A 13,492-nucleotide genomic window follows, 5' to 3' on the forward strand; every position below is an offset into this window, starting at 1 on the left:
TGTAAGGAGGGTGAGGGGTGCAGGGTAGCACCGCTGCCCCGGGACCTGTCCCCGCCGCACGGGGTCATGCGCAGCCCTGCCGAGCCCTCCCGCACCCCAAAATCCAGCCATTGCCCGGGCTCCCCCAGGCGCTGTCCCTGCGACAGTGGAGATGCAGAGAGTGAACAAAGCACTGGGATATCACAAAATTCACCTCTGCAGTGCCGGCCCGGGACGCAGCGTTATGTCTGGGCGATCGAAAATCCAGCCATTGCCCGGGCTCCCCCAGGCGCTGTCCCTGCGACAGTGGAGATGCAGAGAGTGAACAAAGCACTGGGATATCACAAAATTCACCTCTGCAGTGCCGGCCCGGGACGCAGCGTTATGTCTGGGCGATGGACCCCGGGGCTGTAAATGTGCCCCTTAATTTGGGGTGTAGCTGTGCTTAGAGACTGTGTGGACTCAGAGCAAGTTTATAGCAGCCCATCCACCTGGCAGCACTCATAAGCGCTATTTATTTTCCCTGATAACATCCTTCCGTAAAGCCGGTGTGTTAATTAGGGTCCCTCTCCGGGCTTGTAGGAGCGCATGGGGTCAATCCTGCCAGTCCGGTTGGGGGCCGAGGCCGCGACGCGCAGGAGCACCCGCGATTTGTCCCTTTGCAGCGGGAGAGCCGTGGTGCTCTTCGGGTCACTGCCGGGGCGCCGGCACAGGTCGCTCTCGCAGCACTAGAAATGACCGCAGGCCTGGGATCATTAACCATAGACACGTGTTGACTTAATCATTACCGGCACATTTACACTTGCAAAACGGTTTCTGAAACGATTCCCCTCTCATTCCCCTCTCCTTCCCCAACCGAGACCCGGACCGGGGCTGGGCTGACGGCTCCTCTGCTGACGGCTCCGCTCCTGGGTTAAAAGGCAAAAAAACCTACTTGGGAATAATCAGATTTAAAACCACATCTGTGGAAACTGGTCTGGACGTGGAGGTCCCTCCACGTAGCTCATGAGATGGTCCCCACGGGGCCCGTTTTGGGACCGCTCTGACTTAAGCAAGTCAAAACTCATTTCAAGGAAACGCTAATGTTTCAACAGTTCGTTTTGTCCCTAATTAGACAAAGCCATCAGCGCCTCCTGCTCCGCGTGGAGCACGACGCCTGGAGGCACTCCAGCACGCGGCACCGGCTCCTCTCGGCATCTTCCAAGCGAGGCCGACGCTCGGCGCGCTTGTTAACGAAGGAAAAAAAAAATCTCTCTGCAAAAACACAAAGTTCCCGTAGCAAACTTGGCTTTCTGCGGAAGCTGAGTTTCTGCCGGAAAACCGTTAGAGGGGAAAATTCCCCGTCGGCTGTAAATTCGTCTGAGGTCTGGCGGTGATTTGGGCTGTCGGATGCTCAGTTTTCAAGTTGCGAAGTCCAACTTCGAAAATCCCGAGCGGGGAACGGGAGCAGCGCTAATTAGGCAGCCAGATGCGAAGTCACAGGTAGAGAGACGGAAGGGCAGGACAGCCCGTGCGCCAACAGCAGTTCAAGGGCTCGCAGACCCTTCCGTCTCGCCGAGCGGAAAAACCTTTCCCGAACAATTTGATGTTAAATGAGATTGCTCTGCTCTGCTTCAGAGCCCCGGCAAAGCGAGAGGCTGCTTTTGGCGTTGCTGTGGGGCATCGGTAGGATCAGGAGCGCCGGGATGGCGTCCCTCTGCCCGGGATCTCACGCAGGTCCCCTCGTCTGGCCGTGCCTCAGTTTCCCCAACTGCGACCTGAAGGTTACACTCACCTTCGGGAGGAAAAGGGCAGGTTCTCGGGACACAGGGGTGCTGCGGGAGGTGCCGGCAGGACGCAGCCCCTCTCCCCCCCGACGCGGCATGCCGTTAGCCACCGTCTCCTGGTGGCCCCACCGGGCGCCGGTTTCATTAGGGGACCCGCTCACGTCCCGGGGACCTTTCCCACGTTGGACCTGTCACACTGAATTACCGCTCCGCTTCTCAGCGCTGCGCTCAATAGTCTGAGCCAGCTCCAAACAAAGTCCTTCTCCTCCTCCCCGCTAATCCCCCCCTCTCCCCGACTCAGGTAATTAATAAAACAAAGCGGCTGCTCTTCCCCGGGAGCGGGTCCAGGGTCTATTAACGGCTCCCGGTTGCAGGCTCCCCGCGTGGACGGCAACGGCCGAGGGGCTCCGACGAGCCCGGGAGGAGGGGAGGGGGCCAGGGCACGGCATCCTCGGCTGCCGAATTCACCCCGCGGGGCAGATGGAGGTGGCATCGCAGAGGACCGACGCCAAGGCGGGAGGGCGGTTGTGCCGTTGCCCCTTCGAGCTGGTCCTTCCAAACCCGGACACGTTTCCAACGGGTTCCCTGGGACTTTTGGAGGTGGGCGGCAGCACCTCGTGCACCCCCAGGACTGTTTGTGGCTTCTCAGCATCACAGTCCCGCCAACATCTCTCCCATTTCCAAGACACCCCACCACCACCCCGTACCCCCGAATCGTAGCTATGAGTACCTCCGTACCCTGGCACCCGTCTGCCACGCTACGCTGTGTCCCCTAACGCCCCCATCCCGCTTTCCCAGTTAGCGGAGGCGTCCGCCGGCGACAGCAGCCTCCGGAGCCCAGCGAGGGCTGAGGTTTGCCGGGTCCATCTGGCTCCGAAGATGCCCGAGCGGAGCCATCGGCGGTTTGGCCACCAGCACGCAGGAGGCGCAGGCGTCGGTGCCGGGTGGGAAACAATGGCCCTGCTGGAAAGGAACTGGTCTTTTCACGTGTTTTAAGCACAATTCAAGCACAGAGCCCCCTCCAGACAAAAGGCTTGCAATCTGAGCTGAGCACAGAAATCCAACCCCAAGGGCGAAGAGAGAAGGCCTTGGCTTAATTCAAGGCGCCAGCGCTTTACTTGTCATTCTTTCGGGTAGACGGGCTCGACACGCCTCAGTTCCGCTCCTTCCTCGCTCTTTGGGCTTTGCCGAAGAGGGGGAAAAATCACCTGCAAAAAGCCTCCAACCATTTGTCTCTCCTGAGCCGGGGCTCCCATCTGCTTTCCCAAGCGCAGCTCCAACCAGGGCAGGAAAAGTTGGTAACTTCAAGCGATCTCAAAATCTCCCGCTCCAGAGTGGGACCGACGCAGCTCAGAGCTGCGCAACCCCCCAGTCTGCGGGAACCCCCAGTTCAGCAGAGGCTCTTGGGCTCGTGACCCGGCTCTGAACCTCCGCTCCATGCAAAACCAGCGTTTCGGCTGCTCAGCAGGGACCAGAGCATCGGCGTTTTTCCTGTGCCGAGACCAGGGCCAGCAGAGTACACAGACCTGTATTTTTCTCACCTGTTTTGCAGGGCAGACTGGTTCCTTCTGGACAGCCGGACGGTTCGCCACGCTGCCATCGGCTTGTTCTGCTGCGGGGTCTCAGTCTACCTAACAGGCAAGCGCTCATTTCCCAGCAGGGACCAGGCATTTTCCAGCCCAGACCGCGCACCCTGCACTGGTTGCCGAGCGCTTGCGAGCTGCTGAGTTTCTACTTCAGCATCGGGTTTGTTTTGCAAATGGCTTTGCCAGCTCATTCCTGTAGCGCGAACTTCCCGTTCTCAGTGACCAGCCCTCTCGAGAGCTCCTCTGGCCTTCTTTGCAGGTCAGCTGCGTCGCTTTTTAATCCCTCTGCTTCCTCAAGACGTTCTGCGCTCTCTTTTCCTTCCAGCTCTCGCCATCTACATGCTGCTGCTGTTTGAACTGGAGGCCGGCATCGCCAGCGCCTGTATCCTCTCCTCCGGCATCATCGTCCTGCTCATCACGGTGACGCACGCCCTGGTACGGGCTTCCCAGGTTTCGCGCCGCAGCCGCTCCGAGGTCTCTCACACCCTCTACGAGAACGACTCTGCCCAGCACGGCGAATCCTCCACCAGCGATCTCAACAACAAGAACGCAGCCGCGTCCCGGCCCCGGCCTGAAATCCATCGGGAATTTTCCTTCCCTCCTTTCCTGGAGCGCAAATCTCAGCTGGGCTCTCCAGCCAGCAGGAACCTCACCTCCTCGGGCAGCCCCGGGCTTCGCTCCGAGAAGGAGAGCTACAACCTGCCCCGAACGCACAGGACGCTGTCGGCAGAGTCGGGGCTGCTGCAGGCACAGGGCAAACCCTGGAACGGCGTCACAGAGGAGATGAGGAACGTGCTGTCACGCAAACCCGGAGCCTCGGGCAAGGACTCGACCCTGGTGTGAGCGGCAGCGGGACCTTTTCGCCCCATCTCGTCCCAGGGGAGCTGCAGGCACCAGGACCGAGATTTACATCTCTGTTTAGAGCTTAATATAGGTCACACGTCTCACCAGGGCAGGGGGGGCAGCTGCTTTTCCACCCTCCCGCCGGGGGCTCTGCGCAGCCACTGCCTGATGCTCTCTGCTCCGTTTACTGAGAAGACGCCACCTCCACTCAAAGCCAAAAGCCCTCGGCCGCCTGCCCCGAGTCCCCAGCGCCTCCTGCGATGCTGCTGGCACTTGCCACCCCACCACCAAGGACCGCGTTGGCAGGGCGGTGGCCGGCAGCGACCCGTGCAGGACCTCCACGGCCGCCCCGACGACTGCGAAACACACGGGTGAGAAGGAACGAACGACCGTGTCCACAAACAGAGCTTCTCCAGCAGATCCCAGCTGATTTCTCAGGCTGCCTGTGCCTCCTGTCCTCCTTCCTTCCTCCTCCAGCCCCAGGAGCCGGCACTACACCCAAACGGTTCATACAACCATCCCAGCAGGGCTTCCTCCCAGCGTGCAGCCAGGCAGGTGTAAGAAACCGAGGGAGATGATGGAGGAGCAACAAGTGAGACGGAACCAGAGCAGTGTGAGCTGCAGAGGTGGGGTTTGGGGCGGCAGAGAGCCTGCTGCTCCGTCACCACTCAGCAGGACACAGCTTGCGAAGCAGGGTCGCTCAACAGCTCTTAGCGGGGAAAGCGGCCGTGCCGGGGCAGCCCCGGTGCTCTGGCTTTGCTCAGCAGCGGAGGGACCTCTCCGGGGATTACCTGGGTGCCACCAGGAGGAGAGCGCTGATGGTCAAGGCTGAGGTCTGGGAAGGGGTTTGATTGGTGCTGCCGGTCCTCTGCTGCGTGCAGGGCAGAGAGCGCAAGTGCTAAAGGCAGCAGCCGTTTCCGAGAAACACGAGCAGGTTTAGCTCGCTCTGTCCCCGCGCTGACCAACACCTCGCGGGTTTCTCGCAGCCCCGCACTCTGCCACCCCTGCCCAGACCCAGAGCAGCAGCACGCTCTGTTCTTCCCCAATTCCTTCTCCTTCAGGAAAGGATTTCAGGGAGTGCAGGGAGGCCACCGATTCAGATTCCCTCTCACCTCCTGTGCAATTATCCTGAAAGATACCCGTTATCCTGAGCACAGGACAATGTCTTTGGAAACTGAGTCTCAGCACCGCTTTGAGCCCTGCATCCTCAACAAATTCTTCAGCAGACCAGAACTGTTGGTTCCAGGAGAGATTAAGACTGAAGTTGCATCCTTTTTAAAGTGACCTCCAAAGCTGTGCGTACAGCTCTGCTTCCCACTGCTTGACAGGGGATGAAGAAAGTCCTTTTTTGTTGTTTTTTTTTTTTTTTTTTTGAAGATCAGGACAGTTTCTTTTTTTTCAGTTGAAAGGCCCCAACTCTGCGTGTCTTTGTTTTGCTCCGTACCCTTTGAAACACTCAGAGCCAGCAGGCTCCAAGACCCCCCAGCCCGAGCGAGCAACAGGGGAAGGTTTGAGACAGAACTTTCTTGTTTTTCCTTTTTATTATTGTTCTCACTAAAACCAGATTCAGCAACTCCCTGGCACACACATGAAAAACTCTCCTTGCGGAATGCCTCCCGAACAAAGCTGAAGTGTGCCCACATTTACGCAGCCATCGACAAAACACTGAAAAGCAAGACCTAGTTTTGCTGAGATATTTCTGTGGCCAAGAGGTAGAGAGAAAAACGCCTCATAACAGTCTGCCATCGAAAAGAACTGGAAAGGACAAATGCAGAATCACCCCCTTTGCCTTTCGCAGAGTGCTGTGGAAAGGGACACAGCTGCTCCCCAAAGCACCCCGCAAAGGCAGCCCTGGCCCCGGGGTAGGATTTGCCTGCTGAGGTGCAGCACCTCGTTCGTGGGAACGGAGGGGAAGGCAGAGGCCTCTGTGCAGCTTCACAGATCGAGCAGGTGGTTTCTCACCCCTCCTGGTAGTTGGAGAACGTAGAGCTGGGCTGGAGAAGGCAGCAGAGGACGGCCAGTCTTGTCTGAAATCAGGAACTGGCTGGAGGATTCTTGGCTTGTGGAGCAACAGTGCTGTAAAAAGAAAGAGACAGTCACATCCAGCGGGCAGGCAGGCCACCAGCAGCCGTAAGAAGGTGAAGAACCAGGGGCTCCCTCAAATAAAACCTCACGGCTCGCAGCAGGAGAGCGGCGTAGACAAGCGCACCTTTCAGTGTGCTGTGCAGATGACGGAGCAGCGTACAGCAGCCCCCGTGGGTGTGGAGACAGCAATCTTTGCAGCCACACCACTGTGAAAACCACTAAAAACGCTCCGGGCTGCACAGAGTGTGACTCTGCCACGTGGGCAACTGGGAAAATACAGAATCTGAACCAGAAGTGTCTAAGGCAGAGTCGTTCTGCAGAGACAGAGGCTCTCTGTTCGCTCTGGTGGTTTTATCAGGGACGGGCATTTGGGAATTTTCTCACTCCCACCCAGTCAGACTCCAATACCAACACCGTTCTCAGGAGAGGCAAACACACTGGACTCAGACAATCTGCTGGAAGATATTTTAGTAGCTGCAGTTCAACTGCAAATGTACAAAAATGCATCATCGTTCTGTTACCACTTATCTCTACGGGACTCTGCCCCAAAAGAGCCAGGCACATGACCGAGACCAGCACCAAACGCAGCCCCTCACCTACTCCATCTCAGTAGCATCACCTCAATACAAACGCCTTTGACACAAGACAGATTTAATGTACTACACAACCAAACATCCCTTTTTAAATAAGGAAATAAATTATTTTCCAGTTAACCTTTTGTAAACAAGATTATTTGCTTCCCAGTAAACAAAGCCAGAAGATCACTGGAAGGCAAGCAGCGTGCTCTTTCAAATAATAAGTCTAGAATCATATTACTGAGATAACCGCGTGGTGTATTTGCACTGGGCTGCGCTACATCACCGGAGCCTCCGCCAGCCACAACGGTCGCTCAGACACACAGGCAGCGTCCCATCCCCTCGCTACCTGCGGCCCTGAGCAGCGTTCAGCTGATCCTTCATGGCTATGGCGTGTTTGAGCAGGCTGTCGATGCTCTTGAAGTACACGCTGCTGTCAGTCATGTTCTTTATGGCACTGAAAGCAGAAAAGAGGGGGAGGGGGGTGGAGGGAGATGGAGGACTGGTTAGTATTTCCAAAAGCATCGTGGTTTTAGCGCGCACGCCCCCTTGACAGAGAGGACTGTTAACGAGAAACCTCAAGTTCACAGGGCGCATTGCACCTTCGCACGCTAGCTGGCTGGTGGGTGGATTTACCGCAGACAGGCAGCTCCGCACCGCGCACCGAACCGGGGAAGAGCCGGCACGCGCGTCAAAGTGAAGCCCCCCCGAGATTCACGGTAAGGGTTCAGAGAGCACTGCCTCACCCCGGCTATGCCCTCCCCCCGACTCACGCCAGGGAGGCGTCAGGGCAGCGCAGGCGCCTTCTGCTTTGTTTCTACCACACCGCCTCCACCTGCAGACACAAACCCTCCTGTCTGGAGGAGCCCCTCGTACCTGCAGGCGTACTCCACTGTGTAGATGGCTCCTTGGCTTTGCTCCTCCCAGCTCTGCATGTCGGACTGAAAGAGAAGAGGAGGCGGCATCGTTAAGCGCGCGCTGGACAGACGCAGCGATACGCTCTGCCAGCCCTCCCCAAACACGGGCTCTGCCTGCTTTTCACTGGAAATGGCGTTGGGATTCTGTTTCCCGCTTGACAGCCTGTGACACGCTCCAGGCGCCAAGTGCTAGCATTTAAAAGAAATATTTCTTGTGTGTATTTCTGGAAGGACTACTAGTTCAGGCCAACGCTTTGGATATTCTGGCAAAATTCCCCTTGTTTTTAGATGGTTTAGCCCACGAGCCAGCTGAGAGCTGCGGTCAGTCAGGCTGCGAGCAACCAGCGACTGCGCCGAGTGCGACGGACCAGCTGGATGTTGCCAAGGACTCGGATCTCCCGGTGCGTCCGGCCCAGCAGGCAGCCAGGATCTGAACTAACACAGCTCCTGTGGAGTCCAGTCCTCAGTCCTTCATGCAAAACCAGGTAAAACTCTCTCAGAGCACTGAAAGTTCTCGTTTCGTTACACCCGTGGTTCATAAACGTTTTCACAGCCGCGAGCATCCCTGTCCTCCAGTCTGCTCTGAAACTCTGGCGTCTGATCCCAGGCAGCGCTGTGCCCTTCCTTTCACCACTGGAAGGAGTCCCATAAACTCCACACAAACCGGAGCAGCACCGCATGCGGCCGGTTCTGGCACAGGACATAACTGTCCGCTGTAGCTCCAAGGAAAGAGAAAAGCAAACAAATACACAAATCACAATGAAAGCGCGGCCAAATTCAGAGGTGTAGCTCAATAGATAACTATTTCAAAAGTCCTCAAATAGTTTGGGCACTCTTTAAACTATGTTCTCATGGGAGCTAATTCTCCAGCCTATTCTGCTGGGTTTAGTTACCAGCCAGAGGAAATCCAAGGGCCTCTTTCTGTGAGTGAAGGAGGTCGGGCAGGAGCTTGGACTTCATCCAAAATCACTTGTGCGGTTCAAAGCCTGTCCTACATCAGGACGCTTGACCACATAGCTTTAAACCACAAAAGAAACAAGCCTGTACATGCAACGCTCCAGGCAGTTCTCTGCAGGAGAGGGTCCTTTGACCCAGGACTCGCAACCCCACAGGGAATGCACTTGTCCCGGAGTCCAATCGCGTTTTTACACGACTGGATCTGTTGGTGGGAACACGCTTTGCGTGCGGAGACAGCCGCAAAAGGCGCAGAAACTTTCCTGCAGCTCCTCACCCTGCTCTCTCCACGAGGTGCCACACGATCTTTAACAACCATTTAGAGCCTGACATCGCACTGGCTCAGTCGCATGTGTCACAGACGCTTGCCTGTGGTCCTGTCACTCCTGAGCACCAGTAGATTTCAATCATTTCCCAGTATCGGGGCCAGTGATGCTGTTCCCAGCATTCCCACCACTTCCTAGGATTTTCATGTCCTTAATTAGGAACAAGAGCCTCTCCCTAGAGCTCTCTACTTCTTAATCTTTTCTTGATGTCCTTTCTTCGAATTCCCAGGATGCGCCCTGGGATGCAGTTTAAGAACTCAAGCCAGCTATTAATATACAATAGCGCTAATGATGTATTACTGTTGCTTGGAAGTAAATTAATGAGAAGATGTTAAGTTCTCAAAAGACCTGGCAAAATCCAGAAAGGCCCTGCGCGGAGCGGGGCTTAGCGCCGCAGCTACGACGCACGGAGACAGCGAGGGCCTCGCAGCACGCCCTGTCTTATCAGGGAGGCGGTAAATCTGCTTGGAGAGTTTGAGATGGTGAGGAAGGTATTAAGATTATTGTTTTATCGAATGACAAAGATGCTCGTTGTAAAGGCATCGGAGGTGACCTTCTCTTTGCAGAAACTTTTTTCCCAGCCCCCTCCCAACTTTTCCCAGGTTTAATCCTCCTGGGAATTGCAAAATCTGCGTCTCAGGAGAACTCAGCCAGCCAGAGACAGACGCTGCACGGCTGAAGGAAAGCTGAAAACCACCAATAAATCCTGTTTCCTTTATACATTACCTACATCTTGGGACTAAATTACCTGAGAATGGATCCACACGGAATGCTCTTTTTTTCTTCTTTTCTATTCCGAAGAATTAAACCCACCTCACTTTAATGCCTTTGCTCTGATTTAGATAAAACCTGACAGCGTTTTCACGGTGTACAGCCCTGCTGACGCCCTCCTGTTCCAGTCTCTAGCCACAAAGCCGATGGGCTCTGGCAGAGCAACCCAAAATATCCATCCCCATCTAACTGAACGCTCCGCTGTGACGATGGCCCTGTCAGGGCCCTGAGCACATCCCTCTCTCCCGGGGTTTGGCTGCCTGGGCTCATGGGCTTGACGGGCTCAGCCTGTTCGCTGCAAACAGCAATGCCTGAAACTGGGATAAAATGAGAGTGGGATCGAGGACGAGAGAGAGAACCTGGCCACAAGGCTGTTACCAGCAGCCTGGCAGCACAGTCAGGACACTGGCCTAGCTGAGTTATGTTTAACGCTCCCAGTTCCAACCAGGGACTGGTTACCAGCAGGGAGCGGAGCATGTTCCCAAACATAATGCTGCGGCCTTGGAATAAATGAACTCGGGACCTGACGAGGCTGGAGGAGAAGTCACCAGCAGCAGCTCTGGATCTGCTGTTGTTCCAGCTGCCACAAATAATTTTCTTTCAATTTTCTCCCAGCTCTTGTACCATTAAACACAGCCAGGAACCAGGAAAGCGGTTAAGGAGCTGAAGTGCCCATGCAGGGGGCAAAAAGAAATGGATGGAAACAGCAGCACCTCCGAGCAAGCATCGGGAAATGCTTTCTCGTATCAGAGAGGCAAATGGGTACTGGGGTGGCGCCAGGGCAGTGCCCTGCAGCGCCCCGGGGCACCGTGTGGTCGGTTTGGCTTTGTCCTGAGGCGCACCGTTACTGCGGGGAGCACGGCGAGCTCTTCCTCCTGTACAAAGGCCACCGCTGCCCCATCTGGGGTGAACGGCCAGGGCAGGAGGGAGGCTGCAAGGCTGAAGATGAACGCATGGAGACCAAAGGTATCTGCTGCTTGTGACGGCTGCAGTCCCATGGGGGGACGCCGGGTGCTTGTGTTTGCCGCTGGCATCCACAGGACTGCACGACCTCCTTTCTCGCAGGAAGAAAGTGGAAAACAGCAGCAATTTTGGCTACAAAAGAGAATTCTCTGGGACGGCTGCAGCTAGGAAATGATCTTAGATGAGCCAGAGAGGTCACAGAACACTGCAGATAACTGCGCCGAGCAGGGAAAATGAGATAAACCCCACTGCCTAACAACACGCTCTATGTCCAGCACCTTCACTCAGCTGTCGCTTCCATTAGCGCTTCGGCGCTGCCCCTCGCCCTCATCCCCGTTACGCACCGTTCCGTGATGGAAACTGATCTCTTCCCTCTGCATGACTTGTCATACAATTTGCTCAATTTCCTTTTGTTCAGGACACATTCCCTGAAATTGGGACTATCTTGATTAAATGAAAGCAAGTGACAGCTCAGGAATAATATCACAAACCTGTCTCCCGCATGCCAGGGATGCAATTGCATCAGCATGTGCTATACATACATATACATCGCTCTATACCTACCATTGCACACAGACACGTATATAAAACGTTAATAAATAATTGAATAATAAAGTGTCACAATCCAGGTTAATTTGGAAACCAGGGCTGTAAAGCAAAGGTGAAAAATGGGGCCTGACAGTGCATTAGCATAGACATGAAGCAGTAATCTATTCATGAGACATCACTCCTAATGAATCATGACTGGCAGAAGAGGGAGAAGGACAACAAGGCTGGCATTAAAGTGTCTGTGCTCCGTGCTCTGGAGGAAAGTAGGAACACAGCTGTGAGATGCGATTCATTATCCCGCTTTGCCTCATGTGGGCTCTTCACACTTGCTTCTTCACGCCCCCCCTTCCCTCCTCTCACCCTCCCCCTTATTTTATGTAGGAAATAAAAATCTCACAGCGTAGGCAGGGGTAATAAGATTTAACATCTCCCTCCTCCCTGTACAAGACAGACTACTCATTTTTCTTTGTCTCCACACACAAGTCCAACCGTGAGAGCATGGGACTGTGGTCGGACTCGCAAGTTTTTTTTCCTCAGGTCCGCGGGTAAATTTGCAATGTCCCCTCATGCCCTGTGGGTCAGACCGAGCTGGAATCCCACAGCACCTCACGCCGCAATGGCTGATTTCCTCCCACCTTCCCACCCAGGGAGGGAGGTGAAACAGGGATGATGTGCCAGGTCAGGAAAACAGTTTGTACCCGACTCTGTCGCAGCCCTGGAGTTCAAAGCGAAGCACGACTCACCTTGTGCTGTGCGAGCTCCGGAAGGGATCGCCGCACGTGCTCCTGCAGCCGGTACAGTGCCACGGAGGGCTCGTTGGCCAGGACGTACATGCTCTCAGTGAACTTGTCCGTAACTGCAACAAGAAAAACAACAGAGTGATGGAAAGCGGGGAGCAACAGGGCAGAAGGCGGGGGTGGAAAGGGTGCCCTGGAGTGCTGGTCCCGTCCCCGACACAACAATGGAGAGACAAGAGCAAAACCCCACATATTTTTTATAACTAGTCTGTTAACAAGGATACGAAAGCAAAACCCCACTAAACAGGCCGTTCCGTTTCCACTCTCCCTGTAACAGCCAGCGACGAGCTGGGCTCCTGCTGCAGACAGACCAGCCTGGGATGTCATCGCCTCCACGGTCCCCTATGAGCTCTGGTTGTTCTGATTTCAGGGACCACTTGGGTTGTGCCCATCACTGAGCCCTTTCTGACGAATTCAGAAGGGGGGCAAGAAATAAGCAGAGCCCAGCAGTGGCCTGGTTCCCGTTCCTGTGCCTGCAGCCGGCCCGTTTGGCTGGCAGCGCCAGCATCTCCCAGGCTGGAGGCTCCCTGTCTCGTTACCGGCCGTTCCGGTTCCTCTCCGCTCAGGGCCTCAAGCTCTCCTGTGTCTCAGCCACCCCCCGCTGCGGGGTCCTTCTGTCACCCCCCTCCAGACACTTCTCCCAGGTGATATCCCAAAAATGCCCAGGGAGGAGACATGGTGGCCGCGCACCAGGGCTCGGGAAGCTTTGGTGCTGTTCCGAGCAGCTGGTAGAGCCGCTTTTTCCCCCTCCATCCCTCTCATCCTGGCCCAAGCTCTGTCTGGGCCACCCTGCAAGCAGGGACACCTTCGCACAGCTGCATCACAGCTCCCGTCTCTCCTTCCCCGCGGGTTTGCACGGACACCACTGACAGCTCCTAACAATTAAGAGGCATAAAAATCCGAGATCGTTTCACTGTTCATAGCGGGGGTGTGAATCAGGGAGGGTTTTCACCAGGCTGAAGCAGAACACCTTTCAGAGAATTTTCTATTTTAAGGAAAATCATTCTCTCCTCCTCCTCCTTTCAGGGCTTTTGTTTCAGTGACGACTGCTCAGATACCGCAGCTCTGTGACGCCGGCCGACGCGCTGAGCCTTCCGAACGCAAATGGAAATAAATGCAAAGTTTCACAGGAATAATTATACCCACCCAGGAGAGACACGGCTGCCTGTCAGTCCGGCTGTCAGTCAGTCTGTCAGTCAGTCAGTCAGTCTCTCTGCCTGTCTGCCCTCCTGACACACAGCCCTTGGCAGGGGGTTGGGAAGGAGGGGACGAGGGGGACACGAGGCGGCTCTGTGACAGGGCCAGGCTCCCAGGGGTCCACAGCGGCCCCGCCAGCGCTGCCTGCCCCGCACTGCGGGGTCCCGTCGCCCCCTGCCCTCGC

The 13,492-nt window shown here is 55.7% G+C and overlaps 2 protein-coding genes across 2 annotated transcripts; one reads left to right on the forward strand and one right to left on the reverse strand.

Annotated features, from left to right (window-relative positions):
- The first annotated feature begins 1,841 nt into the window (after nt 1-1,841).
- On the forward strand, nt 1,842-4,174 carry TMEM221 (transmembrane protein 221). The gene is made up of 5 exons (XM_009880111.1): nt 1,842-1,846; nt 2,120-2,345; nt 2,544-2,689; nt 3,298-3,383; nt 3,657-4,174. The coding sequence occupies exons 1-5, from the start codon at nt 1,842-1,844 to the stop codon at nt 4,172-4,174; spliced, it is 981 nt and encodes a 326-aa protein (XP_009878413.1).
- A 1,677-nt stretch (nt 4,175-5,851) lies between these two features.
- MEF2BNB (MEF2B neighbor) lies at nt 5,852-12,165 on the reverse strand. Its single transcript, XM_009880107.1, has 4 exons — nt 12,058-12,165; nt 7,711-7,775; nt 7,184-7,291; nt 5,852-6,250 (listed from the first exon to the last, which is right to left on the reverse strand). The coding sequence occupies exons 1-4, from the start codon at nt 12,145-12,147 to the stop codon at nt 6,208-6,210; spliced, it is 306 nt and encodes a 101-aa protein (XP_009878409.1). The 5' UTR covers nt 12,148-12,165; the 3' UTR covers nt 5,852-6,207.
- Nucleotides 12,166-13,492: the final 1,327 nt, after the last annotated feature.

Source organism: Charadrius vociferus, unplaced genomic scaffold (genome assembly GCF_000708025.1).
Source record: "Charadrius vociferus isolate BGI_N301 unplaced genomic scaffold, ASM70802v2 scaffold2962, whole genome shotgun sequence".
Lineage (NCBI taxonomy): Eukaryota > Metazoa > Chordata > Aves > Charadriiformes > Charadriidae > Charadrius > Charadrius vociferus.

Bases quoted from the DNA above. Each gene is read 5' to 3' on its own strand.
- MEF2BNB (XM_009880107.1), bottom strand. From the start codon at position 12,147: ATGTACGTCCTGGCCAACGAGCCCTCCGTGGCACTGTACCGGCTGCAG. The intron at 7,292-7,710 runs GTACGAGGGGCT...TTCTGCTTTCAG, and splicing joins ACAGTGGAGTACGCCTGCAG to TGCCATAAAGAACATGACTG. The intron at 6,251-7,183 runs GTAGCGAGGGGA...TTCTTTTTACAG, and splicing joins AACGCTGCTCAGGGCCGCAG to CACTGTTGCTCCACAAGCCA.
- TMEM221 (XM_009880111.1), top strand. The intron at 2,690-3,297 runs GTGGGAAACAAT...CCTGTTTTGCAG, and splicing joins GGCGCAGGCGTCGGTGCCGG to GGCAGACTGGTTCCTTCTGG. The intron at 3,384-3,656 runs GCAAGCGCTCAT...TTTTCCTTCCAG, and splicing joins GGTCTCAGTCTACCTAACAG to CTCTCGCCATCTACATGCTG.